This window comes from Caretta caretta, chromosome 26 (assembly GCF_965140235.1).
Source record: "Caretta caretta isolate rCarCar2 chromosome 26, rCarCar1.hap1, whole genome shotgun sequence".
In the NCBI taxonomy this organism is placed as follows: Eukaryota; Metazoa; Chordata; order Testudines; family Cheloniidae; genus Caretta; species Caretta caretta.
This window is the reverse complement of record NC_134231.1, coordinates 14,290,654-14,318,262: the sequence shown is the minus strand read 5'-3', so window position 1 is coordinate 14,318,262 and position 27,609 is coordinate 14,290,654. Positions and strand designations below refer to the sequence as shown.

General features: G+C 51.4%; 1 protein-coding gene and 1 long non-coding RNA gene across 3 annotated transcripts in view; one reads left to right on the top strand and one right to left on the bottom strand.

Annotated features, from left to right (window-relative positions):
* The first annotated feature begins 567 nt into the window (after window positions 1–567).
* The window catches only part of GCK (glucokinase), a 35,772-nt gene continuing 8,730 nt past the window's right edge, over window positions 568–27,609 (top strand). Inside the window, exons 1-6 of one of the 2 annotated variants that reach the window (XM_048829406.2) lie at window positions 568–1,347; window positions 15,176–15,338; window positions 17,264–17,418; window positions 20,569–20,688; window positions 21,815–21,910; window positions 22,286–22,385. In XM_048829406.2, the coding sequence (XP_048685363.1) occupies window positions 1,258–1,347; window positions 15,176–15,338; window positions 17,264–17,418; window positions 20,569–20,688; window positions 21,815–21,910; window positions 22,286–22,385 (724 nt within the window). In that variant the 5' untranslated portion in view covers window positions 568–1,257. Of the gene's footprint in view, window positions 1,348–5,615; window positions 5,761–15,175; window positions 15,339–17,263; window positions 17,419–20,568; window positions 20,689–21,814; window positions 21,911–22,285; window positions 22,386–27,609 lie in introns of those variants that run through there. The other variant, XM_075123367.1, reaches the window with a different exon arrangement.
* On the bottom strand, window positions 15,185–25,434 carry LOC142070137 (uncharacterized). Its single transcript, XR_012666106.1, has 3 exons — window positions 24,514–25,434; window positions 16,508–16,615; window positions 15,185–15,268 (listed from the first exon to the last, which is right to left on the bottom strand). It is a non-coding gene; the product is annotated as an uncharacterized LOC142070137 (long non-coding RNA).

Sequence of the window (27,609 nt, the reverse complement as noted above, 5' to 3'; positions counted from 1 at the left end):
CTACATTATATCTACATCTAGCCTTAATTTAAAGTCTTCAAGTGACGGAGATGCCACCACATGTTCTGCAAAGCCGCCTAAGAGATCTGCTGCCCTGCTGGTGTGCTCTGTAACCTGGTGTGTTACATCAGTGGCTCCGTCTGAATTAGACTGGAAGCTTTTGGGGGCAACTGCCTTGTTTTCCTCTTCGCGCTGGCTGTGCTCAGCTTCAAGAACGAAATAACTGTCTGGGCTTCATTTGTGATCCCAGGACTGTGCCTTAGCAGGATCGCTGGGCCAGGCGGCTCCTTGCCTATTCCAGATCTCGTTGGCCTCTGAAAGGGGAGCAATGCAGAGCTGGACCCTGGTTTCATTCCCGTCACAGCAGATGCTTCCCGTTTACCCTCGCCTTTGCTCAGACTTCTCATCTAAGCACCTTCCTCCTCTTTTTTAACCTTTGTCACTTGGAAGTGGGTTTCTCTGACCCAACATGGTCACCATGGGAGCAGAACAGGTTGCTAAGTCTTGCAGTAGAGTGGTTACCGCAGTAACAAGGAGATAAAGTGGTTGTTATGACAATTTGAAGGAAGACTGATCACCATGGCGGTGGCCTTCTGCATGAGAGCCCTAACGGACAGATGGGGAGGGGGCTCGATGAAGCAGGACAGCAGCAGGATTTCCCTGGTTGCCCCAGTAATGCGAAGTTAATCTCAAGATCTCAGGATGCAACGTGGGACCCCTTTGAGGGCAAAAATGGGAGGGTGTCAGCAAGAGAAAAAGTAAATAAACTTCTTGGTAGGTTGGGAAGTGACTGGAGGAACCGGGCAGGTGGGTGAGTGAAGCTGATCCCCCATGCTCCATTACCCCGAGGAGAGGAGGAGACCTTCAGTCGCCAGGAAGGGACTCGTTGCTTCTCTTCTGACAAGATGCAGGGTGACAAAATGGATCCCGACGTGACGGACGTCCCTTCACCCCATCCCACCAAGTGAACCCCCAAACTAGAAGGAGGCTGAGATCCTGGGGGCTGGGGCAAGACAAAGTCCAGGGAAAGAAGGGGAAACGGGAGCAGAATTGCTTTGGTTTTGATTTTGCGTACTAGAAAAGAGGAAACCAAACAATCAGCCTACAACTGAAATAAACCAGCGGGGAAAGTGGAGGATTCACAAGCACAGCAGGGGGGACCTGTCTTCTCAGCCCAGGACCAGCTGCTTCAGGGGCAAGAGGTGGAATATTTCCGGGGCAAGGAAACAAGTGGTGGTGTGTGTTTTGACTCAGTGCATGACAGATTTGCCAGCAGCCCACCCCTTGCGGACAGCTGCTCCAATGCTGGATCGCAGAACCAGGATGGACAGCTCCAAGAAGGAGAAGGTAACATATCTAGTTCTGGCTCTTTCCCTTAGCTTTGTGGGGCGATGAAGGTGCTGCCTGGATGGATAGCTGATTAATCAGTAGGCCCCATCCTAAGCCCATGGTGGACTCCTTCGGTGCACCTCTGCAAAAGGCAGCCCTTTCTGGGAACCCCAGCTTCATTTAGTGCCCATCCATCACCCCTTGTTCCACCCGACTCCAAATCCTGCTGGCAGGGAAGTTGACACCCAATTTTTCAAGGATGTCTCAATTTCTGGAGACCCAGTTAGTGCCCGGGTCAATTTTGGCCGCCCAAAATCTGAGGCATCCAAACTCAGAAGGCGCCTTTGAACGTTCAGGTTTCAATTTCCAGCTTCGCTAGTGAAGCAGCTTTTCGTGGGGTGTCCGGACAGACGGCAGAGTCTGGGGTGTCCGTGCTGCTGGGTTGTGATGAGATTGCACCCCGGGTCGCGGAGCTTGGCCGTCAGCGTTCTGCTTCACCTGGAAGCCGGCATGTTCGGTGCCGTCCCCGTGCCAAGAGCACAGAAGGGGGACGCACATGGCAAATGGTGGGCACAGAGGGGAGGCTGGCACAGAGGGGAGAGTGCCCCCTACCGAACCTCCCCACGCTGCTCCCGGTATTACAGTGCCCCCTTGCACCGGATTGGAGCCAGCACTGGCTCAGAAGAGAGAGCTCCCCCTCCGGGTCCCCCCGTGCAACAGCCGCTGTAGGCTCAGGTCCTGTGCAAGCAGTCTCGGTTCCTTTGAATCTACAAGATCTGGCAAGATCACAGCTCCTCCAAGGTGTGGAAGAGGGGACTCGGGGGTTCTGCAGGTCGGGGGGTTCTGTGCCCAGGATGTTTAGTCCCGGGGAAGCGATGCACAGCTCTGTCAGGAAGGCTTATGGTTCGGATCTCCGATTGGGCTGTTTGCCTGCTTTTCGGCTTGGCTGTCTACTGTCCAGCCTTGTTCCAAGCCCCAGTGATGGCTCGTCTCCCACCCCGCCTGTCCCTTGGGGCCCATTATAACCAGCCTGTCTGCGATTACTCCAGGCTTAGCAAACAGCTTGGATTTCCAACCCAATCCGGGGCTGCCGTAGAGTCTAACTTCTCTGGGTAGTGGGAAGGAGAAGTGTCTCACAGGGCTCACTGCGTCCTTGGCCCACTGACCTCGTGCCATTGACATCTGCAGCATCCTGCCACCATGTGACCTAGTTAGAGCTTGAGAACTAGAGCAAATAACTACACCCCCCACACACACACACACACCATGTGCATCCCCCTTGTGTGCTCAGAGATCACAGTCGATCTCAGCAAGGGGGTGAGCCAGAGGGAGCAGTCAGTATGTGCTGTGATCTCCCTGGGTGGGGGAGCAAGAAGGAAGGAGACAGGAATCTGTGTCCCCTCGCCCCCAAGCTGCGATGTTGTTTGGGGAAGCAGTGTGCCCATCTCAGGGATTGCAACATCCTATCTCCCTGCAGTCGGGGGAGTCAATGGCAGTGCGTGGAGTGGGCAGGGCCCATGGAGCCCCAGCAATCGCCCATCATGTGATCTGTGAAATATTAACTCTGCGGCAGCAGGCACCTAGCGCAGGGAGATCCCAGCTACACAGGGCCCAGAGCCAGGGGGATTCGTGGCTCGGCTCATAGTCTGCGTTCGCCGTGTGCTGGCCTGTGCAGGGAGCTGGGCTCCCCAAATTTCCATCCACTGCAGCGCCCCCTGCTGGCTGAGAAATGAGTGGTCCATGCCACTTGCGCCGTGCTCCCTGCTGGCCGGGGCATGGGTTGGTCTCTGCCAAGGCAGGGGCCTCAGGCATTGGTGGCACCTTGGTCTCTCCTGCTCCCTGCCTGTAGCACCCAACAGTTTGATCTCCTGAGGACTGAAATGCTTTGGTCTAAGCAAAGGAATTGAGCCCAGCACAGGGGTATTTGGGTGACCGGTAATGCCTGCGCTAGGCTGGGGGTCAGCCTACATCATCTCATGGTCCCTTCTGGCGTTAAACCCTAGGAAACGATGAAAAAGAAGAAAAGCAGCACATTGGGAGCTGACGTGCGTTAAGAAGCATCGTGATACATGTATGAAGGAGAATTACGGGGCTGCCAACAACAGCCGAGGCTGAACTCAGGGATGGCCACAGCTGGAGATGGGATGCTGGACAGGGTGGGCCAGGGCTCGGAGGTGGTACCCAGTTTCTCTCGGCTGCCTGGTTCTTGCTCATGTGCCCAGGGGTCTCCCTGATTGCCGTGTGTGGGGTCAAGAAGGAATCCCCCCTCGGGTCAGATTGGGAGTGAGCTTGTGGGTTTTTTGCCGGCCTCTGTAGCATCTGGGTGCAGGTCGCTTGCCAAGGTGTATCTCATTTAATCACTTTCCTGCTCCTGCATGGGCCTGGAGCACGGGTGCACCTCAGTCCCTCCTATTCTCCGCGTGTGGCATGGAGTAGTCTATCTCCTTTCTGCGGCTGGTGGCCTGTGATATGCAGGAGTTCAGACCAGATGACCTAGGGCTCCCATCTGGCCTTAAACTCCATGATGCCTCTCTGTGCCTCAGAGCTCTAGTGATACCCTAGAGCAGTGGTCTCCAAAGTAGGGTGTGTGCACCCCAGGGGGTGCGCCAGAGAATCCTGGGAGGTGCGCGGCAGGAGGAGCGCCTCCAGACGACACTCCGCCTTTTTTTCCTTCGGCGGCAGCTCTGCACGCCTGCGGCAGGTCTTCCCCCCTTCTTTCTTCGGCAACACGCCTGCGGTAAGTCTTCCCCTCTCCTTTCTTCGGCAGCACCGTGGGGGTGCGCGATCCAAAAACTTGGGAGACCACTTCCCTAGAGCCTTCCAAGCTACATGTGGACAGAGACAAGGGACCCTCCCTCCTTCCTTACACGTTGCATCAGAGAGATCAGCTGGCAGCTGTCTAGCAACTGCTTGGCCATGGTGGAGCTTCCTCATTTTGTCCTTTTCCTTTGGACCCCCTCTCTTCAGGATCCGTGGGACCGGAACCTAGGTCTGCAGTGCCTAGTGCCTGAAGTTGTCTGGGCAGCTCCACTGATGTCTGGCCAGCTGTGACTCCCGAGCACACCATCTCTTTTGGTCTCTGACCCTGACTCTTGCTTATTGAACCCGGCACTGATGGTGGTTGTTGGGGACCTGAGCTCAGTGCTTGAGATGAGCAGGAGTGAGTTCTGGGGGGCAAGTGCCTGGTTTGCCAAGGGCAGTGCTTCCTCTGACCCCAGCCTATGTAGTACAGTCCTGAGGCTAACCTCTATGTGTGGACACCACCAGCCCGGCTGTGACTGCTAGGCCAGACTGCCTCCACCCCAGTTCCTTACGCTTTCCTCCAGGAGGTTCCATCCAGAAAGCTCTATTAAAGGGCGCTCAGAAGTCAAGACAGGAAGGCGTATCCGTTAGCTCAGGAGACCCAGTATCCCAGGGCTTGGCTCGCTGCTGAGCTGAACACAAGTTCCGTCACAGCAAGTGGAGATGGAAAAATCTGTTGCCCTGGGGGAACTGGGCAGGGCTGTGCCCTCCAGTGAACTTTCCCTTTCTGAGTCTCGTGCTCAGCGAAGTGGGTGATGCTAATAGAGGTGGCAGTATGGGGAGCAGGCTGCCCAGCTGCCAATAACTATCCCACCTCGCTCTGATCAACCACTTTACATCAGTAGATGTCAAAGCCCTTTACAAAGCAGGTCAATATCATCATCCCCACTTTACAGATGGGGAAACTGAGGCACAAGGGGGGTGGTGATGCAGTCAAGGTCACCCAGCAGGCCAGCAGCAGAGCTGGGAATAGAACCAGGTCTCCTGTGTCCCAGTCCATTGCTCTGTCCACTAGGCCTCATTGCCTCCCATTGTTGCTTCCCAAATCCCCCCACAAGCCCACATTTGGGGTGCTTCATCTCAGAGACTTTCCTTTAATAAGTTTACTTTGGAGGGGCACAGGGCCATATTTCCACAGTCTGATTTGTGTCCTGAAAAAGGGCCGGAACCAGGAACAGTTCAGAATCACTAACAGAGCCAGTCCTGTGTCTGAAACGGCCTGCAAGAGACTGAGCACTACGGAAACTCTGCCAAGAGTCCTGGCAGCAGAACGTATGTCAGTGATCTGGCGACGGGCCTCCAGGCCAACCCCCACCTCCCAAGTCCCAGGGCACTGAGACTTTTTCAACAGCTCCTGAGTCTTTAGTCTCTTTGGGTTGGAAGAAGCTGTCGGTGCTATCTGCAGCCCTCAGCCTGGAACTTCAGCAGCGGTTCAGCACCAAGAGACACGGGCTCAGCCAGTCTGTTCAGCTTCACAGCAGGCATCCAAAAGACGCCTTTGGTGCCTGCGGAGAGCAAGAGGATTCCTCCCTGTCCTCAGAGCAAAGCAGACCCAGCCGATCTCTTGGGGGCAGAAGGACTGGAGCAGTGTCAAAGATGAAACCAAGCCAGGAGGACACCTTGCACCTGGTAAGCTCAGAATCCTGCCCACAGGAACCTCCGCCATCTCCCTTACGCTGCGTGATTTTCTGTTCGAGGTAGTGTGGACAAGCAGGCACTTGGTGGGCTGTTCCCTGCCGGTCAGACCGTGCTGGGTGGGAGTCATGCCTAGCTCCAGGCATGCTGCTTTGCATCAGCAGATCACAAAACTCTTTACAAAGGAGGTCGGTCGCATCACCCCCATTTTACAGATTGGGAAACTGAGGCACGGAGAGGGGCGGGACATGCCCAAATAGGCAGCAGCAGAGCCAGGGAGTGGGTCCTACTGCCAGCCTGGGAGTCAGGACTCCTAGCCTTTTTTCCTGACTTTGCTGCTGGCCCTGGGTTAGTGTGTTTAACTTCTCTGTTGCCCCTCCCCTGTCAAATGGGGGTGCATTAATCCTCCCTCGGTCACAAGGCTGTTGTGGTGAGTGATGTCTGGAAAGGCCTTGGTGGTCCTCAGGTGAAAGACCCCTCCTCGCTCCCCTCATCTCCGGCACGCAGCCCTGCTTGGTCGTTTTCAGTGCCCCTCTGTGCCCTGGGGACTCCCAGCAAGGGTCTCAGAGACGGTGCTGGGTTCATCATTTTTCCCCAGCATGCTGTCTGCGGCAGAGCAGGGCGGGGTGCTCCTGGCAACGCCTCAGGAACCAAAGATCCCAGCTGGCATCGACCTGAGCCAAAGAGAAACCAGGGCACTCGAGCCGGCATTTGCTGAATGGTGGTGCCTGGGTTAGGGCCCGAGGTGGAGGACCCTGGGGGCCTGGTGTCAGTCCCTGTGGTGGGCAGGGATAGCTTGGATGGTGGTTGTTGGGGACCTGGGCTCAGTGCTTGAGATGAGTAGGAGTGAGTTCTGGGGGGCAAGTGCCTGGCTTGCCACGTGCGCTGCAGCCAAGGGCAGCTGAGAGACCAAGACTGGCATCAGCCAAGGGCGGGCTCAGCCCTGCCAATGGTTGGCAGGGTCTGAAATTGGCAGGTGCCTCCCTAGCAGTGGGTGCTCCTGGGGTTTGCACTGTGGCTGGGAATGACCCTGGGGGCTTCATGCCTTTCCCCTTTGTTTGGAACCCTTGGAGAGCAGCAGCTGTGCGGAAGGCCCAAGGCGGGCAGGGAAGATGGAGAATCCCTGAGGGACACTGCTCTGCGTGCTTCTCCGCCGGAGGGGCTGGGATGACCCTCCCCGAACTCGGAGTGCTCGCGATGTGGGTGCGGGGTTTCCTGTGCTCATCCATGTGCCTGGCCAGCTTTGCTGGCTGCTGCACCGGGTGGGAAGCAGCGTGGCTTAGTGGTTGGGGTATCAGAATGAGACTTTGGAGCCCTAGGTTCAAATCCCACCTCTGCTACTAGTTGGCTGGATGACATTGGGCAAGTCATTGCTCGCTCTGTGCCTCAGTTTCCCCATTTGTAAGTTTAAACATTGGAACAATTACCCAGGGTGGTGGTGGATTCTCTATCCATGGCTCCACATTCTAGCTGCCACCGCTTAGGGGCTTGGGCTCGCCGCGTCCCAGCTCAGCAACACCCTTTCATGCCATTCACAACGTGCCAAAGGCGCGTACGCTTCTCATTGAATGGGGAAGACCTGGCCAAACAGCTTGTCGCTGTGGTTACGGCGGAGCTCTGTCTAGACACCGGCAATGGGCTTGCTTCCCTGGCCGCAGCAAACCAGAAAGCAGCCTGGCCGTTAGCTCTGCAGGGCTTAGCTGGGTAGCTGTGTGAGCGCTCCCCTGGCTGTTGGTCTTGCACAGATCTAGAAAAAAACGTGTCCGAGTTTTGTATCCTTGCACTCAGCACCAGCGAGTTGTGAGTCCCCGAGAGAACTCCTCAGGCAGCATCGCACCAGCCGTAGGTTGTTTGCAGGGGATCCAAAGGATGGGGAAGTTCATAGAGTCACAGACGCACCGAATTTAAGGGCGGAAGGGATCAGTAGGTCATCAAGCTCCTAGATATCATCACCAGGCCGGAGAATTCCACCCAGGGCAGCACGAGAATGGGAACATAGACAGGGAAAGGGGCTCAGATTAGCTCACCCCGGTGCAAAGCGGGGGTAAAACACAACCAGAAGGGCAGTGTTTGTGCCCACTTTGCTCTTGTTTGAGGGCTCTTCTCATCCTTTAAATCAGTCACGTTTTGCGGTCCTGGAGGTCACAGCCAGGACGTGGCCCCAAGCTCTGAACACACACCAGGAACTCAATTCTTTTAAGTGCCACGTTTCCAAACGGGCCTCTAATTTGGCAACCAGCGAGTCTGACCTGAGCAGGTCACGATGAACACTGGGCCATTTGGTCTCACAGCTAATTGCAATGGTGCATGTAACGTGTGAGTCCAATTGTGGACCTAGTACAGAAGTTACAAGGCCAAGCCCATCTCTTCCCTGGGCACGTGCAGGGGATTTTGCTGAGTCAAACTGAGATGCCCCGTGTGGATGGGCTTTTATAATGATCTGCTGGGGTAGGTATTTTTGGATGGGAAGGAAAGATTATCTTATTTGATGGCTTTCTCCTTCTGCCCGTCACCGTGGTATCTGGGCACCCTCCACATGAAATCAGTAGCAGTAGCGAAGTCCCATGGTGTCTCTGGCACTCCTCCTCTTCAGAGTCAAAACTCTGTTTTGGTTTTAGACATTACGAATTTGCTCTTTTGGGTTGGTCGGGGTGTGGGGGTTGGAAGAGGGGTCTGTTGGGGTGCGAGGTTGGAAGGGGGAGTCAGTGTTTGGTGGTTGAGGGGAGGAGGGGGGTCAGGGTTGAGGGGTCAGGGTTGTCAGTCCTATGTTGGAAATACCCTTGTAACTGTAGGGCGCCCCCTTGTGTCTTCTGTGCATCCTATGCTACTGTGAGACGGCCATTATGGAAACGGGCCCAGGGCATCGCATGCAGCTTATTGCTGTTTTATGCATCTCATTAAATAACGAGGCAACATGCACTTTGATTCCACATCACAGCAACAAGAGCACAGATGCTGTTTTAGTGAGGGCACTAGCCTGGAGCCCAGGAGATGCAGGCGCTCTTCCTGCCCTCTCGGACCAGCGGCTCCATCATTTACAGGGGTCTGGTGGTTGTTAAGCACTTCCAGCTCCCGGAGACGTCAGTTTGACCGTCAGTGCTCTGTGCCTCAGTTTCCCCAACTCTGGAATGAAGATCGTTAACCCTTCCCTACCCTGTGGGGGAGTTGCAAGGATAAATTTGTTAATGCAAGTGGTGCACCCATACTATTCGACATTGGTGAGGCCTCATCTGGAGTACTGTGTCCAGTTTTGGGCCCCACACTTCAAGAAGGATGTGGATAAATTGGAGAGAGTCCAGCGAAGGGCAACAAAAATGATTAGGGGTCTGGAACATATGAGTTATGAGGAGAGGCTGAGGGAGCTGGGATTGTTTAGCCTGCAGAAGAGAAGAATGAGGGGGGATTTGATAGCTGTTTTCAACTACCTGAAAGGGGGTTCCAAAGAGGATGGCTCTAGACTGTTCTCAATGGTATCAGATGACAGAACGAGGAGTAATGGTCTCAAGTTACAGTGGGGGAGGTTTAGATTGGATATTAGGAAAAACTTTTTCACTATGAGGGTGGTGAAACACTGGAATGCGTTACCTAGGGAGGTGGTAGAATCTCCTTCCTTAGAGGTTTTTAAGGTCAGGCTTGACAAAGCCCTGGCTGGGATGATTTAACTGGGAATTGGTCCTGCTTTGAGCAGGGGGTTGGACTAGATGACCTTCTGGGGTCCCTTCCAACCCTTATATTCTATGATTCTATGATTCTACTATATGACAGGGCCAGAGGAAACCCTAGAAAGGAATGAAAGCCTAAATGGTTGTGCACCTCCTCAACTTGGAGCAAGGCTCACTAGGTAGAGACTTACCTGGCCCCCATCACTGGAGCATTTCAGCAGCTCACAGTCGTTAGCACATTTATTGTCACACGTCCCTGAGAGGTAGGTCAAGGCTGTAATCCCCATTTCACAGATGGGAACTGAGTGGCAGAGTGACTAAGTGACTTGCCCAAGGGCACACGGGACCTCTGTGGCAGAGCAGGGTCACAGCTGGCTGAGTAATGGGAAAGATATTTCAGGCTACTTTCTTTGACCATCAGCAAGAAAACTTACTGAATACATCCTTCCTGGATAGCCGCCATCGTGCTCTGCTTCCATCTGTTTCCCAGGCTGGGAAAGATATTATATTAGTTTAAGAAGAAAAGCTTTTTTTTCTCCCCGACTCAGCCCAAATATGACAGCACTTTAAATGCCAGTGAGGCCTTCAGCTACTGCTGTGAACTGAGCGTTGGCCTTCACTGGCAATACAGCAGGTAGCGTCTCTCAGATATTTTGGCTTGACATATAAATTGCGGTTGCTAAAGTGGAGCTGTGGTGTCTGTCCTGCACTCCCTTTTTCAGTGGCTCCTAATTCACCCCAACAATCTGCTTCGGCAGTAATACCTCCCAGACTCAGCCCAAAGAGGAAGGAATGCTCCTGGAAAGTTTGAGCAAAATCAGATCAGACACTTTTGAGTGATGTGAACAGGGGGTGGGGGGAAAAAAGACCAGTTTCCCCTGTGTTCCAGTTGAGGTTTTGGAAACTGAGGCACAGAGCAGTGAAGGCAAAGGAAGCATGTTCATGCTCTCTCCCATGCTGCCCCTTGTGTTTGGGAGGAGCTGCCCGTAAACACTCTCCTCCAAATCTCTCCTTAACATTCTCCTTTGTCACGTACCCTGCAAAAACTTGACAACAATTTGGCCGCTGGGGTGCTTCTGTCACTTCTGTCAGGCTGGCCAGCGTCTCATTGTTTCCTTGTACTCCCGCATTGGTCTGTTGGCATCTATCTGTTGCCTCTTGTCTGACCCTTAGATAGTGTGTTCTCTGGGGCGGGGACCATCTTTTTGCTCTGTGTTTGTACAGCGCCTGGCACAACGGGGACCTGGTCTGTGACTGGGGTGCCGACCTATCATCATAATAGATGCATGAAATTAAAAAGCCAAAATTAACCCACAGGAGAAATAAATGCCAAACCTTTTCTGTCCTATCCAGCTTCTCCTCCTGCCCTCATCCCCAACTCTGTGTTTATATCAGAGAGGGCAGGGTGGAGGGGTCCACCTGGCACTCAGAGCAGAAAGTGGTCATCAGCAGAGGTTTGGGGTACTGGTGATTATTAGTCTTAGCCAGACATAGTTGGCAGACCACTGTGTGGGCCAACACCAGGAACCTCCAGAGCTCAAAGCGGGATGATCTCTACAGCTTGAGCTGAAGAGCCAGGCTAGATCTAAGTGACTTGAAAGAAGCAGTGAAACAGTAGAACAGGGAGGAGTGGGGAGAGTGTCTGGTAGTCGAGACCCAAAGGGGAAGGGGCAGGTGGGATGGGGAGAAGAGGATGGTGTCATGGGGCCACCTAAGAGGAGAAAGTTGGGGAGAGGGAGAAAAGAGGGGGCCATGTCCTATAATCACAGATGAACCCATGGGGAAGCCGCTGGCTCAGGGAAATGGGGATTACCCCAGGGCCTGCCACAGACAGAGGATCGGGGGTAGTGTGTAATGAGGGATCTGTGGGGTTCTGGCTGACAGATCAGAGCACTGGGATGCTGTGGCATGCTCCTTCCAGAAATGGGATCTGAATCTCATCCTGTGTCTTCTCCTTCCTGCAGAGGGTGCAGCAAGGGGTAATGGCCCTGCCTGGCCACTGGGATTAAGTTCCCCACTTCTCGCCCCTCTTGAGGCTCTGGAGTGTCCTCGGTGGGGCCCGCTCAGTGCAAACGCCAGACCCAGGAGTTCGCGAGCCATTCACTACGCACAGTAGAAGGTGGGGAGGAGGGGTTCTTTGCGTGAACTCTTGGGAGCGGGCGAGGTAGGGAGGCTACCAAACGGCAGGGCATTGCAAACACGAGGGTGATGCAAGGCTTCTATATTTAGGAACTGGCATGAGCCTGTCCTAAATATAGCACGAAATATGGGGCGCTGGCCTCCCTGCAGACCGCTGGCGGTCCCTCAAGTTACGAAAGAACCGCTCCATTTAGATTAGATGTGGAAGAGCGCCCAAGGTCCCATCCCGTACCGCCCTGGGGGACCAGTACAAAGTCCTTCTCTAGGGGACTTGTATAATGTTTTCTTCAGGCTCGGTTTAAATGCCCCAAGGGTTACGCTCCAGCCGTTTCCCTTTGGGAAGCAATGGTGATCGTCCCGCTGTGGTGATGTTTTCATAGTGCATCGGAACTGGGAACTGTCCTCTGAGCTCTAGGAGGGTGTACACAGTGTTCTCTATTCCACGGTGTGTATCTGGCCCTCACTGGGCGTATGTGGTTCCCTCACAGTATTTATGGCTGTGTTCTACCCATTAAAATAGCCTCAGAACCCACTGGACCTACTGTCTGATTGATTTGCTTTACAGTCCATTTTCATTTCATCGAAGCATATTTGATCTACGGTAAATATAGCAGGATGCAGATGAGCATGTGCCATTGTTTGTACGTGTGTCCAGGAACAAACAAAATGGTTAGGATGGAATTGAGATTGGAAATACGTAGCCATCATTCCAGACGGAAAAGAAACCATTAAAAGGAATTTATAAATTAATAACCCAGACACCAGGAAATTCAAAGTGACATCAAACAAAGAGAAAGTGGGACATGGCGGGTTAAGGAAACTGCAGATGAGTTTAAAATCCCCTCCCATCCCCTCTCCAAATCATGAGACGACTCTACAACATCAAATGGACCTGATTCTGCTCTCACTGGCGAGTGCAAATCCGGAGTAACTTCACTGAAAGCAGGGGAGTGATCCCGGCACAAAATCAGGCCCCATATCTTTTTCACTTACCAGATTGTCCCTCACGAAATACTGATGGCCTACAGCAGCTGTTGCCTCGGGGTTCTGACATCCCTCACCCCCTGCCCTATGCCCTGTCCTCCTTCTCCTTCCTGTCAGTCACGCCTCCCCTGCACTGTCTGCCTAGGTCATTTTGAAACCTCCACTGCGGCATGAGTCTCCTCACAGAACCTGTGAAGCTGTCCCTGGGGGAGGAGAGGGACTCATTCCATCACTTGGGGGATTTTATTCCCAAGGAGAGCAGGACACCCTGGAAGGGAAAGAGAGGTTGAGCGGCAGAGAGCCGTGCTCCGAGTGGGAGTGAGAGGTGACGTCTGCTCCGGCTGCTGCCCCACAGCGGAGGCGTGGGTGCAGGGAACAGATACACAGTTGGTTGAAGCCTGTGTGGAGTGACTGGCAGCAGATTGCTGACTAAACTCTGACACATCATTGTTTTCTGTGCAAACAGCAAGTCAAGGTCAGTGGTGATGGTCCTTACAGCTCAGTGACCGTACTCTGAGGACAAGCCAGAAGATCTGGGGTCCTCTTTGTCTAAGATCACTGTTGCTTACTTTGGGACAGGACCTCTAGGAAATACATTTCAGCCGGAGAGACTGGTGCCAATTCCAACATTACAAAAGACAGATCAGACCAGTGGCTGCAGTTCTGCGCTGTTGGCAAGGGTGGATGTTAACATATGCTACATCATATGCTGGGAAGTAAACAGGGTGTTTTAAGGCGGCGGAATTACAATGTCCAGCCTGGCGGGCTATAGCAAAGCAGACATTAAGCATAAACTTTAATTGGCTGTATTTGTAATAAGTTTAAGGTAATGGGGTTTAAAAGTCGCTTTTGAAGCAACTTAGCTTTGGTAGGGGGAAATACGAAGTTGCCCAGACAGATGACAGTTTTGTAACTTCTTACTGTGGTCGTGAGGTCTCCTGGGCCTTGAGAAAGCAGAAGCATGAGATGTGTGATCTAGTGAAGAATAATGGATTATGAGTTATGACCAGGAAAGTGGCCAGACCCTAATGGTCAAGAAGCCATTGAGGAGCCTGGATTGTTGACTCAACGGGGCTTGAGACAGTTTGGTGGAGGCGTCAGCTCCTGTTATTTCCTTATCACTTGCTTGGGATAAACATGTGGACTTGTGGATGGGACACAGAAGCAGTCCCCTAGGAAGGAGGGCCCCCAAGAATGGACGAAAGGTCAGCCTGGCCTCACTTGATCAGGACTGGACAATGCAGTTGAGGTGCAAAACCTGTGATCACCTGATTTGCCCAGAAGATCTCTGGGGAGGTCCTATCGGATGTGACCAGCTTGAATCTCAACCTTAAAAGACCAGGTAAGCAAGGAAGAAGTGCGCTCCTCTCCAGATCCCCGTAACAACAACCAAACGGCTGACACTCCTGTTTTCCCTGGGCTGGTCCCATGGGCAGTGAAGCCCAAGACACCACAAACCAGCCAGTTGACCAGAGGTTGATACCCGCTCACGTGATGGTACCTGAGCCAGAAGACATTGCCTGCTTCCCTACACTGCAGTTCTTCATTGGCTCTCGGAAGCTCAACAGATCAAGCAAGACAAAGAGCAGATCCTTTTTCTTTTCCCCAGTGACTTTTCCTCCTTTTGTTTCCTTCACAGAATTCCTGATACCTGTGCAGGAACGCCTGCGAGGAGAGGCTTGTCGTGTGCGTGTGTGAGAGCCCATAGTACGAAATTAACCTAGGTTACTGCAAATCTTATCACAGATCACTGAAGGCCATTTTGGGTTTGTAAAAATTCCAGTTTTAGCCCATCCTTTCCACAAGGGAAAGGATACAGATTGAAAACGTCAGCCATTCAATTACTGGTATGATATAGTTTTGTAATTTAATGATTAACTGGGCTCATGCAATGATTTGAATCCACTGTTGGTCTCAACTTGTTTTTATTGTTAGTTAACCAATTTAAATTTGTACTATTGTTAACTCTTTGATTGATTAATCTGATTTACGTTCTAACCTCAGTCTGATTGTCATATTGTTTAGCACTTTAGGGAAGTATAATTAACTAATTAGCCTTATAGTCATTTAGGCTCTTAAATAAAAGCCATAAAACCACATTGAGTTGATTTTCTCTAATCAAAAAGCTATGAGGTCAAAAGAAACTTAGTTAAGGGGATTTTAATTAAACATTAACAAATAATTTAACTGAGGCCCTGAAAACCTTATTATTACTGCAGTTGACAGCACACGAACCTAAAGCTTGGACAGTGTGAAACTCATAACTACCCACCTCCTTCTCCCATGGCTGCTCTGTCACACTACCCCAAATCACACCCAGGCAGGAGTGGCTGGGTTGAGCTGTTATCTGGTTAGTTTCTTGATCTCTACTCTGATCACTTTGGATGCCCATGCTGCGTTCTAGGCTTTCCCTTTCTCCTGGGCGGCCAGAAGACCTCTTGGATTATGCACTGCCTCTGACGAGCTCCCTGCACAAGGGTCCCTGATGCACCAAGCCTGTCCTTTCTGCACAGGCTAGGTGTAAGTGAATGAGGTCTTGGGCGTTAGATCCCCTGCTCCTCGTCCTTCCCGGGCACAAACTCGCCTGGGTCCCTCCCCGCTTACCTGCACCTCTGCTGCCGTAGGTAGAGCAGATCCTGTCTGAGTTCCGGCTGCAAGAGGAGGATCTGAAGAAGGTGATGCGTCGGATGCAGAAGGAAATGGATCGGGGGTTGAAGCTGGATACACATGAGGAAGCCTCTGTGAAAATGCTGCCCACTTACGTGCGCTCCACACCCGAAGGCTCAGGTAACACATTATCCTACAGGGTGTGGACGCCCATGGGGAAATGAGAGTGCAGAATTTCCCACCCCTACACCTCTCACTGGTCCCATGGGTACACGGAGACAGGGACCCACCCAGCCTGGGGTAAGAATTTGATCACCATCCCTCCGCTACTCTCCACCGAGGGCGTGCTGCTCGCAGGTTGGGGGAGGGATCAATCAGTTGTGGCAGATGACAGAACAAGGAGCAATGGTCTCAAGTTGCAGTGGGGGAGGTCTAGGTTGGATATTAGGAAACACTATTTCACTAGGAGGGTGGTGAAGCACTGGATTGGGTTACCTAGGGAGGTGGTGGAATCTCTATCCTTAGAAAGAAAAGGAGGACTTGTGGCACCTTAGAGGCTAACAAATTTATTTGAGCATAAGCTTTTGTGAGCTACAGCTCACTTCATCGTATGCTCATGCTCAAATAAATTTGTTAGTCTCTAAGGTACCACAAGTACTCTTTTTCTTTTTGCGGATACAGGCTAACACGGCTGCTACTCTGAAATCTATCCTTAGAGGTTTTTAAGGTCAGGCTTGACAAAGCCTTGGGTGGGATGATTTAGTTGGGGTTGGTCCTGCTCTGAGCAGGGGGTTGGACTAGATGACCTCCTGAGGTCCCTTCCAACCCTAATCGTCTATGATTCTAAGCGCGCTGGCCTTGGAATCCATTAAAGACCCACTAGAAGAAGGGCTAGAGAGGGCTGAACAGCCTGTTGAACCTCAGTCCTGCCACCGTCTGCTGAGAGGGCCCTCCAGTGCCAGTGAAGTCTGTGGGAGATGAGGAGGTTCTGCCTTTCTCAAGAGGTGCCCAGCACCTTCCAGGATTAGGTGATTTCAGGGCACCTGTCTCCACTCCTTGTTATCTTCTAGATCAGAGGGGAGCATGGCAGTTGCCTGATCTTTTGCAAACTCTGCTGGCTAGCACAGAGGCCAGGGCTTGTTTGGGAGAGGCGAGCGCTGACTCTGTGGCACGAGCCTCATTCAATCAGTGGAAGGCAGGTTTGTCGTTATGCTGGCCCCCAAAGAGACGTTTTGTGGATCTTTACGCAATCTCCTGAATTCCCCCCACCTCCCTCCAGCAGTAGCAAGAGATAAGTGACAAACCCCGTGGCAGGAACTGTGTTGACATCAGGGATGGTGCTGGCTCACCTGGTGTGCTGGGCTTCCTATCAAAGAGGCTGGCCGGAAACTGAAATTGCCAAACAGAACCCAGCCATGTTCGAGTCATTTGGACGCATAAGAGAGAAACCAACGTGTCTGTAAAATGGAGGGACAAGCAGAAGGGAAAAGACAGGTCTTTCTCCATTTGCTTTCTAAGCAAGTCTTCCAAGTTATTAACTGCCTTCCTTTGCAGGGGTCCAGGCGGTGAACGTGACAAGTCAGGAATAGAGCTGGTCGGAAAATGGGATTTTTTTCTCCATGAAAAAAGTTGACCTTTTGTTGAAAAAACAAACATTTGAGGCCAAAACCCAGAAAATGTTTGGTCAAAACCCCCTAAAATTTCAGTGAAAAAACAAACCGTTTTTGACAGAAATATTTTTGATTTTTAGCCATGGTTTTTCAGGTTTTGGTTTTTGACAAAAAGTAGAAATTTTCCACAGGAAGGGGAGGGAACAGTTTGGGTTTTGGACTGAAAATTTTCTGTCCTTTTGATGGAAAAAACAAAAACATTCCCCCCCCCAAAAAACAGATACTTTCCATGAAAATGTCCATTGAATCAAATCCCCAATTTTCCAACAGAAAAAAAGTTTTGGGGGGAATTTTTCAACCCTGAATTCTACTGTTAATTTTCGTAGCGTCTAGGAACCCAGTCATGGGCCAGGGCCCATTGCGCTAGGCGTAGTACAAACACAAGACAACAGCTAAGTAACTCTTGAACTGTTAAGCTTCATCCTGACATTGCAGAGGTCGGAGACTTCCTGTCGTTGGATCTCGGCGGCACCAACTTCCGTGTGATGCTGGTGAAAGTGGGTGAAGGGGAAGAAGGGCAGTGGAGCGTGACGACAAAGCATCAGATGTATTCCATCCCAGAGGACGCCATGACGGGAACAGCCGAAATGGTGAGCGAGTGCTTGGCCAAAAGAGCCGTGAAAACAAGATGCTGGCAGGCGTCCCCTAGACAAACTCTCCAATCCGAAGATGGGCAGGTGACAGCTGGGGTGGGAAATGAAAAGGCAACTGGACTGGAGAAATACTAAAGGTGCTGAAGAAAAAGCTAAGTTGTCTGTTTGATTTTCTAGATCTATCCAACTCCAACAGGCCATGGAAGGTCTCCTTCAGAGGGGCAGAAAGGATGGGGGAGGGTCCACTTTCTTTATGGGATATTAGGAGTAATGTACAGAGTAAAACATGGATATATCCTTACTTTACCAGAAAGGAACCATGCGGGAAGTCGCTGTAGCAGGGCTTCCAATATTCTGTGCTTAGTGTGGTAAATATCGCTGAACAAATGATTTTTTTGGTTTGGTGGCTAAACTGAAAAATCTTGGGGGGAAATTGACCCGAAACAGAAAATTTTCAGTTTTTCTCACTGAAAAGCCTCCAAAAATTTAATTTTACATCCAGCAAAATATTTCGTTCACGCCAAAACAGTTTTTTTATTATTTCATTTTTTGTGTCATTTTGTTTTCAAGTCTTCTTATCCTTTTTTGAAATCTAACTAAGTTTTAAAAGAAACTTTGTTTAGAAAGGAAAAGTGGAAATGTTTCATTCCAAAAGGTCAAAACAAAATGGTTTGACTTTACTGAATGTTTTGTTTTGTTTTGTTTTGTTTTGTTTTCATTTTTGTGCCAAAACTCTTTGCCAAATTTGGCCTGAATTTTTGAAGAGTTTCAGTTGGCCTAAAACTGCATTTTTTGGTAATCAGCTGTTCTTCTGAAAATTTTGCCCAGCTGCAGTGGTGAGGCAAGGGTACACGGTAATTGGCCATCCTTTAGGGAGCCTGTGTGAAGCCATAAGTCCGTTATACAGCCCACACTAAAGGAAAGCCAATACAACCTTTATACTCCTGCACCTCAGCACGAGTTCTCTTTGTGTCACAAAGTTTGGAGAACTTGTCCTAGTTGATTTTTAATTGTTTATCCTTCATGAAAACTAAAGAGACAAGCCTCTGAGGACAGACCAGGTTTAGCTAACATTAGCCATACAAAGACTGAGGTAGGGTCTTGAAGAGATCAAAAGACCCCAGTGACTTTAGGATTTAAGGCTAGACAGAATATGGGTAGCCTGGCAGATTCATATTGATTTTTTCTGGTATAATTTGTAGGGCTGGACAAAAATTTTCTGTTGAGACTGTTTTTCGATGGAAAATTGGGTTTTAGGCAAAACAAAAAGGGTTTCTTGCTTCCCACATAAAATATGGGTGTGTGGGTTTGGGTTGTTTTTTTTTTTTTTGTGGGGGGGGGTTCAAAACAAGAATGTTCAAAAATGGAAACATTTCAGTTGTGAAATGCTGCTGGCGTGCTTCATGGGAGTTGTAGTTTGCATGTCTAATGCTCTCATTTTCTTCTATGGCAGGACTTCATCTCCCATGATGCACCACGGCCAGGCCAGGGCCACAGTGAACCACCTCCCTGCACTAAGAAGGGAGGCTGTGGTGCATCATGAGAGATGTAGTATGACTGGGGAGCCCGGCCTGTGGAGGAGAATGGGAATATTAGGGACCTGAACTACAACTCCCATGAGGCACTGCTGCAGCCATTACCAAATTGAAATGATTTTTTGCCAAAAAACTTGAAATTTCTCATTTTCCGACCAGCTCTGTTAATATGTAATTATTCAAATGGCAGCTATGACAGGCAATACATTCTAAGGTCCTCAGATTGGGGTACCTGTGTGTTTGATAGTCCGTTTTTAGGTGTAACCTCAGTGGCAGCTTGATTAGACAGCTGGGTCAAAAAAGTTTTAGCTTCATCCAAGCCATAAAACAGATAGGATTTTTGTTTTGATTTTTGCTAAAGCGTCTTTGTGATAAGAATAAAACGGAGGTGCAAAAGTCCTGTTCTCACGTATGGGTCTTTAGGAGCAAAAGCTGCTGCCTCTGAGTTTGTAGATTTTGACACATCTGGAAATTAGGAATCTTTTATTTTGGAGGCCCAGTTTAACCCTTTTATCTGCCCCCTCCCATCCAGCTGATTAATATTTCATGATCAGAGAGGTACAATAATTGTGTGGATAATTAATTTTACTGGCTGCGTTAAAATAGCCATTACTAGGGACACAAAATACTTAAATATGTGAAGGGGAGGACTGAACTAATAAAATTTTCAAATCAAAACACAGAATTATACCATCCCTCTACTCAAATTCCAGCACTCACCAGTCACAGATCTCGGTATTGTTCCCGAAGACTTCAGCTTCTCTGTGTAACAATACATTCCACCCATGACATGGCAGCTACATCATCTAACCACTTGCCTGGCACAGACACACCAAAGTCATGTCAGAATTTTTCTCCCCCACCCCAAAAAGGTTTTGACGAGGAAAATTTCACCCAGCTCTATCTAAGAGTAATTCCTTCAACGAATCTGCATGTCAGAGGAAGGCCAGTAGGGTACAGACAACTGGATTTGGGGCAGAGATAAAGTCATCTGCTCTCACATACACATGTTCACACACACCAGGCTCTGCCCAATCCCAGCCTCCTCTACCAGTATTCATTTCCTCTGTACCTCCAGCTAGGACTGGGCAGCTGCACACATCAACTCAGCCGAAGAGGCGTGGCTGGAAGCCATGGCCAGCGGTGCTAGCCCGCGTGCTCTTGGCAGCTCCGAGACAGGCAAGAGCTACCCTTGAGCACAGATTTTGCCGATCTCCAAAGCTGGAATTAGGAAATGCCATCGCAATGGCTGCTACATTATACCAGAGGGCTGGGTGCCATCTGGCGGGCAATGCTGCGACTGCAGACATCTGCCTGTCTATACCGTGTGCGCCGTAGAAATCTTTATGTAGTGCGTGTGGTTTTCCGGGTAATAATCACTGACAGTCTTTGTTACTGAGGCAACATGCAACAGAAAGTCAATCAATGGGCCTGTGTAGAGGCTAGAGAACTGGGCAGCATGGAGCAACAGGGAGCGTGGAGCCAGCTGTCCCATAGAGGAGGTGTCAGTGTCTCAAAGGCAGGAGGAGGTTGGTGGTTGGAGGGCTGATGGGAAATGCCCAGCAATGCTGTTGTCGTGATTTTGGAATGACTTGGGGCCTCCCTTTTCCAGCTCTTCGATTACATCTCCGAGTGCATCTCCGACTTCCTGGATAAACACCAGATGAAACACAAAAAGCTGCCTCTGGGCTTCACATTCTCCTTCCCCGTGAGGCATGAGGATATTGACAAGGTGAGGCCAAGGCAGGGTGACTCCTGCGGGCAGATCAGAGGTGAAGGGTGAGAGAGGCTGCAAAGAATAGTGAGGGAGTGCGACTGTGGGCAGACTGGAGGAGCCATGCCTGATCTTCACTGCCCCTTCCCATGCTGAGCCACGGAGCTGCATCCCGCATCTCCAGGGAAGTGGTTCACAGTGTGAGCGTGAGCCCCCATCTGTACACAGCAGATCCCTTAAACACTCAGGCCCAGGTCCTCAAAGGTATTTAAGTTCCATTGATTTCAATGGGAGTTAGGTACCTAAATACCTTTGGCCTTTCTTCATAGGGGCTGGCGTCTTTATTTGGAGGTGAGCAACGACTGATCCCCCGTCACGTTCACACTCGTTGCTTCCTCTGTACACCCATGTGCTCCCTTGCACACTTACACTAGATCTCACACTTCAGACTCCAAAGCTCAGTCCGTGCTGATAAGGCCTCAGATAGAGCATTGTGTCCAGTGCTGGGCGCCACATTCCAGGAAAGATGGGGACAAATTGGAGAAAGTCCAGAGAAGAGCAACAAAAATGATGAAAGGTCTAGAAAACAGGACCTGTGAGGGAAGATTGGAAAAATTGGGTTTGTTTAGTCTGGAAAAGAGAAGACTGAGAGGGGATATGATAACAGTTTTCAAGTACATAAAAGGTTGGTACAAGGAGAAGGGAAAAAAATTGTTCTCTTTAATCTCTGAGGACAGGACAATGAGCAATGGGCTTAAATTGCAGCAAGGGCAGTTTAGGTTGGACATTAGGAAAAACTTCCTAACTGTCAGGGTAGTTAAGCACTGGAATAAATTGCCCAGGGAGGTTGTGGAATCTCCATCACTGGGGATTTTTAAGAGCAGGTTAGACAAACCCCTGTCAGGGATGGTCTAGATAATACTTAGTCCTGCCATGAGTGCAGGGGACTGGAGTAGACGATCTCTCGAAGTCCCTTCCAGTCCTAGGATTCTCTGATTGTGGGAGCTGGGACTGCCCAGCTGGACATGCATGAGCAGTAATGCACCGCCCCGCATCCATTGAGATCAGAGAACTGATTGCTTAGCTCTCTGCTTTCTCTCTTTGTAGCACTTTGATCTAACCCTTTTGTCCCCTTGTCCCGCAGGGGATCCTTCTGAACTGGACGAAGGGTTTCAAAGCATCAGGAGCTGAAGGGAACAACGTTGTGGGGCTTTTGAGGGACGCTATCAAGCGCCGAGGGGTGAGATGAAAATATGGTTTGTGCTGTTCGTGCTGGCTAGTTCCCCCGGCGTCTCCGCACAGATGCGCCCTCGTGGGGTAAGACTGGGGCTTCTCCGGGCTCACCAGCTCCACCGGGGGCACGTCGCAATCCTCCTGCTCCTTCAGCCTCAAGGACATCCTCAGTGGGAATGTGGGCTGGAGAGATCCTCGCTCAGCAGAAGCGTTCTTGGCTGCTCAGTCTGGATCAGTGGACTGGGCACTCCACATGCCCCTTACTAGCGGCAGGGTCCTGCCCTGGAATTGTTCTGTACCCGGGTGCGTGCTTCCTTTTGTCTGGGCTCTTCTCTGGAACGCCTGGGGGATCGTGACCTCTCTTTTGTATGCTCCTCCGCAGGATTTCGAGATGGACGTGGTCGCCATGGTCAATGACACGGTAGCTACAATGATTTCCTGTTACTATGAAGATCACCGGTGTGAGGTTGGCATGATAGTGGGTAAGATACCTGCCCACCTGGGCGTTTCCCCTCATCCCAGAGTGCATTGGGCGCATTCCCCACCTGCCCATGGACACCGCGGGCTCTCTGATGTGGATTGTCCAAGTGGAATTCCTGCTGGTCCATTCTCAGGGCTCATTCCAGTCCTGTTGGCATCAGGAGGAAGCAGAGTAGTCCTCAGTCCCGCTCAGTGTGGGAGTGGGCGGGAGGCTATTCAGTTGATTTGGAGCAAGGCCATGCCATGTGTCACCTTTGGTAACACTCAGGAGGCGGGTTGGTTGGAGGAAAGCCCCACCGCTGAGCTGCTCTGACATCATCTGTTTGGCAGCGGGCATTCTCAAAGGCCTGGCTCTCCAGCTGGATTTCTCTGGACACAACTACTGTTGAGCATCCCTTGAGGCTAACAATGTTGCAATGTCAGGCTCCCTCTAGATGCAGCAGCTGGTCTTAGTAACCCTGGGGTCCTCAATGATTCTGCTGATGCCGATGCGCATTCCCTCCTCCCTTGAGTTGTTCCTTGCGGGATCCAGTTGTCTTTTTCTCCAGGATCAGTCGGTACCGGGGGTGTCTCTGGTATTTCAAGTAACCGTGCTGATTTCTCTGACCCTCTGTTTCTGCCCTCTATGATGGTGGCTCCGTCGTGGGGGAGCAGTGAGCACACTGGCTGACTTCCAGCTGTTATTGATTGTTGGGCTGAACCGTGGATTTGTGTATCTCCCAACGTCACGTTACTGCTCTGTTTGCGTTTCTTCCAATTGAAGTGTTAAGCCTGGAATTGACGTAGGTTTGTGTAATGGAGATCTTGTGGGAAATAAAGTCCTTGCTCATCTGTTCTGTGGAAGCTGCTCTCCTACTGGTACCTGTCTACGCTCCAGTAGGTTTCAATCTATTTATCTATCTTAGGGTTGAATACTTCCACCCATCACCATAATATCTGGGTGCCTTTCCCGTAAAACAGATAGTGACAGCGAAGCCCCTAGAGGACTGGCTAAATAAAGATCATTCTTAGCTTCCTTGGAGACAGGCTTCGCTCCCCGCCTCCCCATTGCTCTGGGGATACTGTGGCGAGAAAGTGCTGGGCTCAAACAAGGAGATCGAAGTGAGCTCCTGCACTTCCGCATCTGGAACCAGGGCTTAGAGCTCAATGATGGTGTGAATTGTGATCCAGGATGGGGAATGACCGTTCTGTTGACTGTGCCTGTTTGATTTGAGATCGCCGTTCATTGAGTAATCGGTTAGCTGGGGGCACGTCTGGGACACTGAGACTTGATACCATGTGTGGACATTACCTCTTCCATCTCTGACTTCTGTGAGCTGATAACCTGCCCTACCAAGAGCAGTTAGCATCACCTTGAGAGTCACTGCCGGCTGCTGGTTCCCATGAGGAGGACAGAGCAGAGCTGAGGGAGTTACTCACAGCCCAGCCCCTGTGTGCCAAATGGGCTCTATGGGTGGAGAGCTGCCAGGTGGATCAGGGAGGCAGAGCTCCCTTGGAAGGACTTGGGAATGAGAGGACGTAGGAAAGCTGGCAGGAGAAAGGCTGGGGGGTGGGCCCAAAGTTCTGGGCGAGGCCCAAAGCAAATGGGCAGAGTCCCTGTTATAGAGTTCTGGAGTTTTAGGCCAGAAGGGACCACCAGTCCAACAGCCTGTGTATCACAGGCCACCCACCCCACCCAGCACCTGAACACTAACCCAACAACCCAGGTGTCACAGCCCACAGGACACGAGACTGTGGTCTGCCACAGGCTGAGATTAGGAGTTACCAGGGTGCACCTGTGCCCTGTAAGGGCAGGGAAACGGCTGTGAGATACCCTCAAATAATCCTGGCGAGGGACCTGCACCCCATGCTGCAGAGGAAGGCAAAAAACCCCGAGATCACTGCCAATCTGAGCAGGGGGGAAATTCCTTCCCAACCCCAGAGACCCTGGGCATGGGAACAACAACCAGCCAGTGACACTAGGGGAGGGACTACTTGGTGCCCCCTCAGAGCCCTGGCCCACCCCACCCAGTGTCCCGTCTCCAGCCATGGCCATCCCGTAGTGCATTGCGGGCGGGATCCTTCCTGACCCCGGCAGGCAGCCGGCTGACACCTTGAGGGACCCGAGAGTCCGATTCAGCTCCCGCTCACCCCGTGTTCATCAGGAGTGGTTCCACGGAGCACCCACTGGTGCAGGTGATTAGAGGTTCAGGCCCGTTGCATTCACCACGAGATCCTTGCTGAGCGGACACAGCTGGCAGCGATGCCGAGCCGCCCGCCCGGAGATGCCGCAGAGCGCCGGGTGTCGGAGAGGCACCGAGCCTGAGCCAAGCACAGTGACAGCAGGTCGCTGTTAGAAATGCTGGGATACCCTGTGCATGAGCAGGCTGCAGCCTCCTGGAATGGTAGCAGCCGACAGCAGCCCGGGGCCCCTCCTGCAGCAGCCGGGGAGGGAGCCCTGGGTGTGGTGCCCACTCCCCCTCAGCGGGGGCAGGTGGAGAAGCAAGGCCGCCTCCCCCATGGGGCACGGGAGCCACTCAGTGTCGTCAGCGACAGCTCCATCTGGGCCTTTCGCATGGCTGCCTCTTCCGCTCGCCCTGGGTAAACAACGCTCGCTCAGCAAACACACTAAGAATAGAGATGAGCTCATCTCTGAGTGGGAGCTGCCAGTCAGGTGAGTTTAACACATAGGCTCCTTCCAAGCAGCCACAGACCTCCCCGGTGGGTGAGGGCCGCGGGCTCCCCCAACAGGGTATTGTCACTGCTGGCATCACCAGGGCAGGCCATGGATTTATAGATTCCAAAGCCAGAATGGACCCCTGTGATCAGCTAGTCTGACCTCCTGTAGACCCCAGGCGTAGACCGCAGGCCATGGGATTTCCCACAATAATTCCCATTTGAACTAGGACAGATCTTTTACAGAAACATCCCATCCTGATTTAAAACTTGCCAGTGATGGAGACTCCACCACGTCCCTTGGGAAGTTGTTCTGATGGCTAATGACCCTCACTCATTTGTACCCTATTTCCAGTCTGAATTTGTCTAGCTTCAACTCTCAGCCATTGGATGGTATTAGACCTTTCTCTGCTAGATTGCAGAGCCCAGTATTAAATACTTGTTCCCCATGTAGGCACTGACAGACTGGGATCAAGTCACCTCTTAACCCTCTTTTTGTTAGGCTAAATAGATTGAGCTTTTTGAGTCTCTCCCTAAAAGGCAGGTTTTCTAATCCTTCAGTCATTCTCGTGGCTCTTCTCTGACCCTTCTCCAATTTATCAACATGCTTCTTGAATTGTGGTCACCAGAACTGGACACCGTATTCTAGGAGCGGTCACACCAGTGCCAGATACAGGAATCAATATGGATTGGCCAGTGCTGCCATGTCACTGCCTCCAGGTGGGATTTCCTGCACTCTTACCTGTGACCTAGTGGGGGACTTGCTTATAGACCTGTAGGCAGTATTTTCTCATGTGGACAAGGATTCGGTTTCTATCGTTTCTTTTCCTCAAAGGTCAACACTATGGTACAATGATTTGGAGGAGCGGTAAGTGGTAGCTATGCCCTCTAGCGGCTGGCTTGTCAGACTGGCTCAAGTATGTCTCACACGTAGAGAACCACGTGAATCATCTGTATCCAAGAACTTATTTGACAAATGTTGCCTCTTTCTGCTGGAGATCTTGTCGGCTGACTGCAGCTTTCTGAGTTCATTTGCCAGCAGAATGTGTTGCTGATCTTTTTGCGGTCGTTTAGTCAATGAGTTCACCCTCGTCCGAGATATTTAAATTCAAGCGGTGTGACTTAGTTGTGATAGATCAGGTAAGTTACGCAGTCTGGTTTCCGCTTATTGTTAGAGGAGGGTGCAGGCACTTCGAAGATGACGATTTGTGTGCTTGAATTTAACACTTGGTTTCCAAGAATATTCATGTGAGCAGCTTGCTATCTAACATGCTTATCGGGCCCGCAGCACTGTGGTATGTGAGCACCTCGCAATCGTTAATGTGTATATCCTCACGGCAGCCCCCTGCCGCCAGGAAGTACTGTAATCCCACCGTGCAGACGAGGAGCTGAGCACAGAGAGGCTGGGGCCCCACTGAGTTCAAACATTTGTGCCAACGAAGCTCAGTTACTTGAAAGTTTGTGGGATGTGAACGCTAAAGGATGAAAGGCGCCATCATAAACCCGAGCCAGATATGCTTTATATGTGTGCCCAGCTCTGGCCCTGAGTCCCTGCGCTTCGGGGAAGACCCCAGTTCTGCCTCTGCTTATGCTCTGGTGGTAGCAGGTAGCGTAGGGGTAGCCCTGTAGGCAGATCTAGCCCCTCCAGACCCTCCCAGCTTGTTCCTCTATCAGACTGGTGGGTTCCCTGCTGCCAGCGTTCTGCGTACTGCAGGAGGCTTGAACCTGCTGCGGTGCCCCTTGGAGGGAGTACGGCTGCTGGGGGCATGGGCCGGCCATGGCAGCCCAGTGAGGGGAGCGCTCCCACTGCAGGCCTGGGGCACCTGGCTGACCCTGGGGATGCCCCAGGGAGGCTGGGGCTGCAGGAGGCAGCAGGAGCCTGGGGCAGCTGCTGCCCCCCGCCCCACATGGACGTGGAGGAGAAGGGCAAGAAGCCTGCAATAATGTCCCCTTTCAAATGAGTCTCCCTGCAAGGTGAAAAGGGTCGGGATAAAAAGGCCCAGGAAAAGATACGGAAAGAGAACTTCATACAGTAGTGCTGTCCCGGTCCCATCGGGGTGAGCCAGACACGATGCTGGGCTTAGTCGATCTGCCCACAATATCAAGCCAGTGTGGAGGGATGGAGAAGATACCATACGTGGGTCCCCATCCACGACACCGCATTAGACCTGAAGAAGAGCACTGTGTACGCTCGAAAGCTTGTCTCTGTCTCTTCCACCAACAGAAGTTGGTCCAGTAAAAGACACTGCCTCACCCCCCTTGTCTCTCTCAAGCACTAGTAGGCGTTTTCCATTGCTGGTCAAGCCAGTTTGGTCAACTCAGCAGCTCATACTTCTGTCACTGTCCCTTAGTGACTCTTAAGTCCACTGACAGGTGACCAACTTGAACCGTCTTCTTTCTCCTGCCTGACAGATCCCTAATTTAATTGAGAAGCACTTAAATCCAAAATATTCTGACAGAAATCATCATCCCACGGAGCAGAGTTGCCAGCTCTCGTGATTGTGTCATGCGTCTTATGGTACTTAATGTTTTTTTCTCAAAGCCCCAGTTCCTGGAGTCACGGGATTAGAA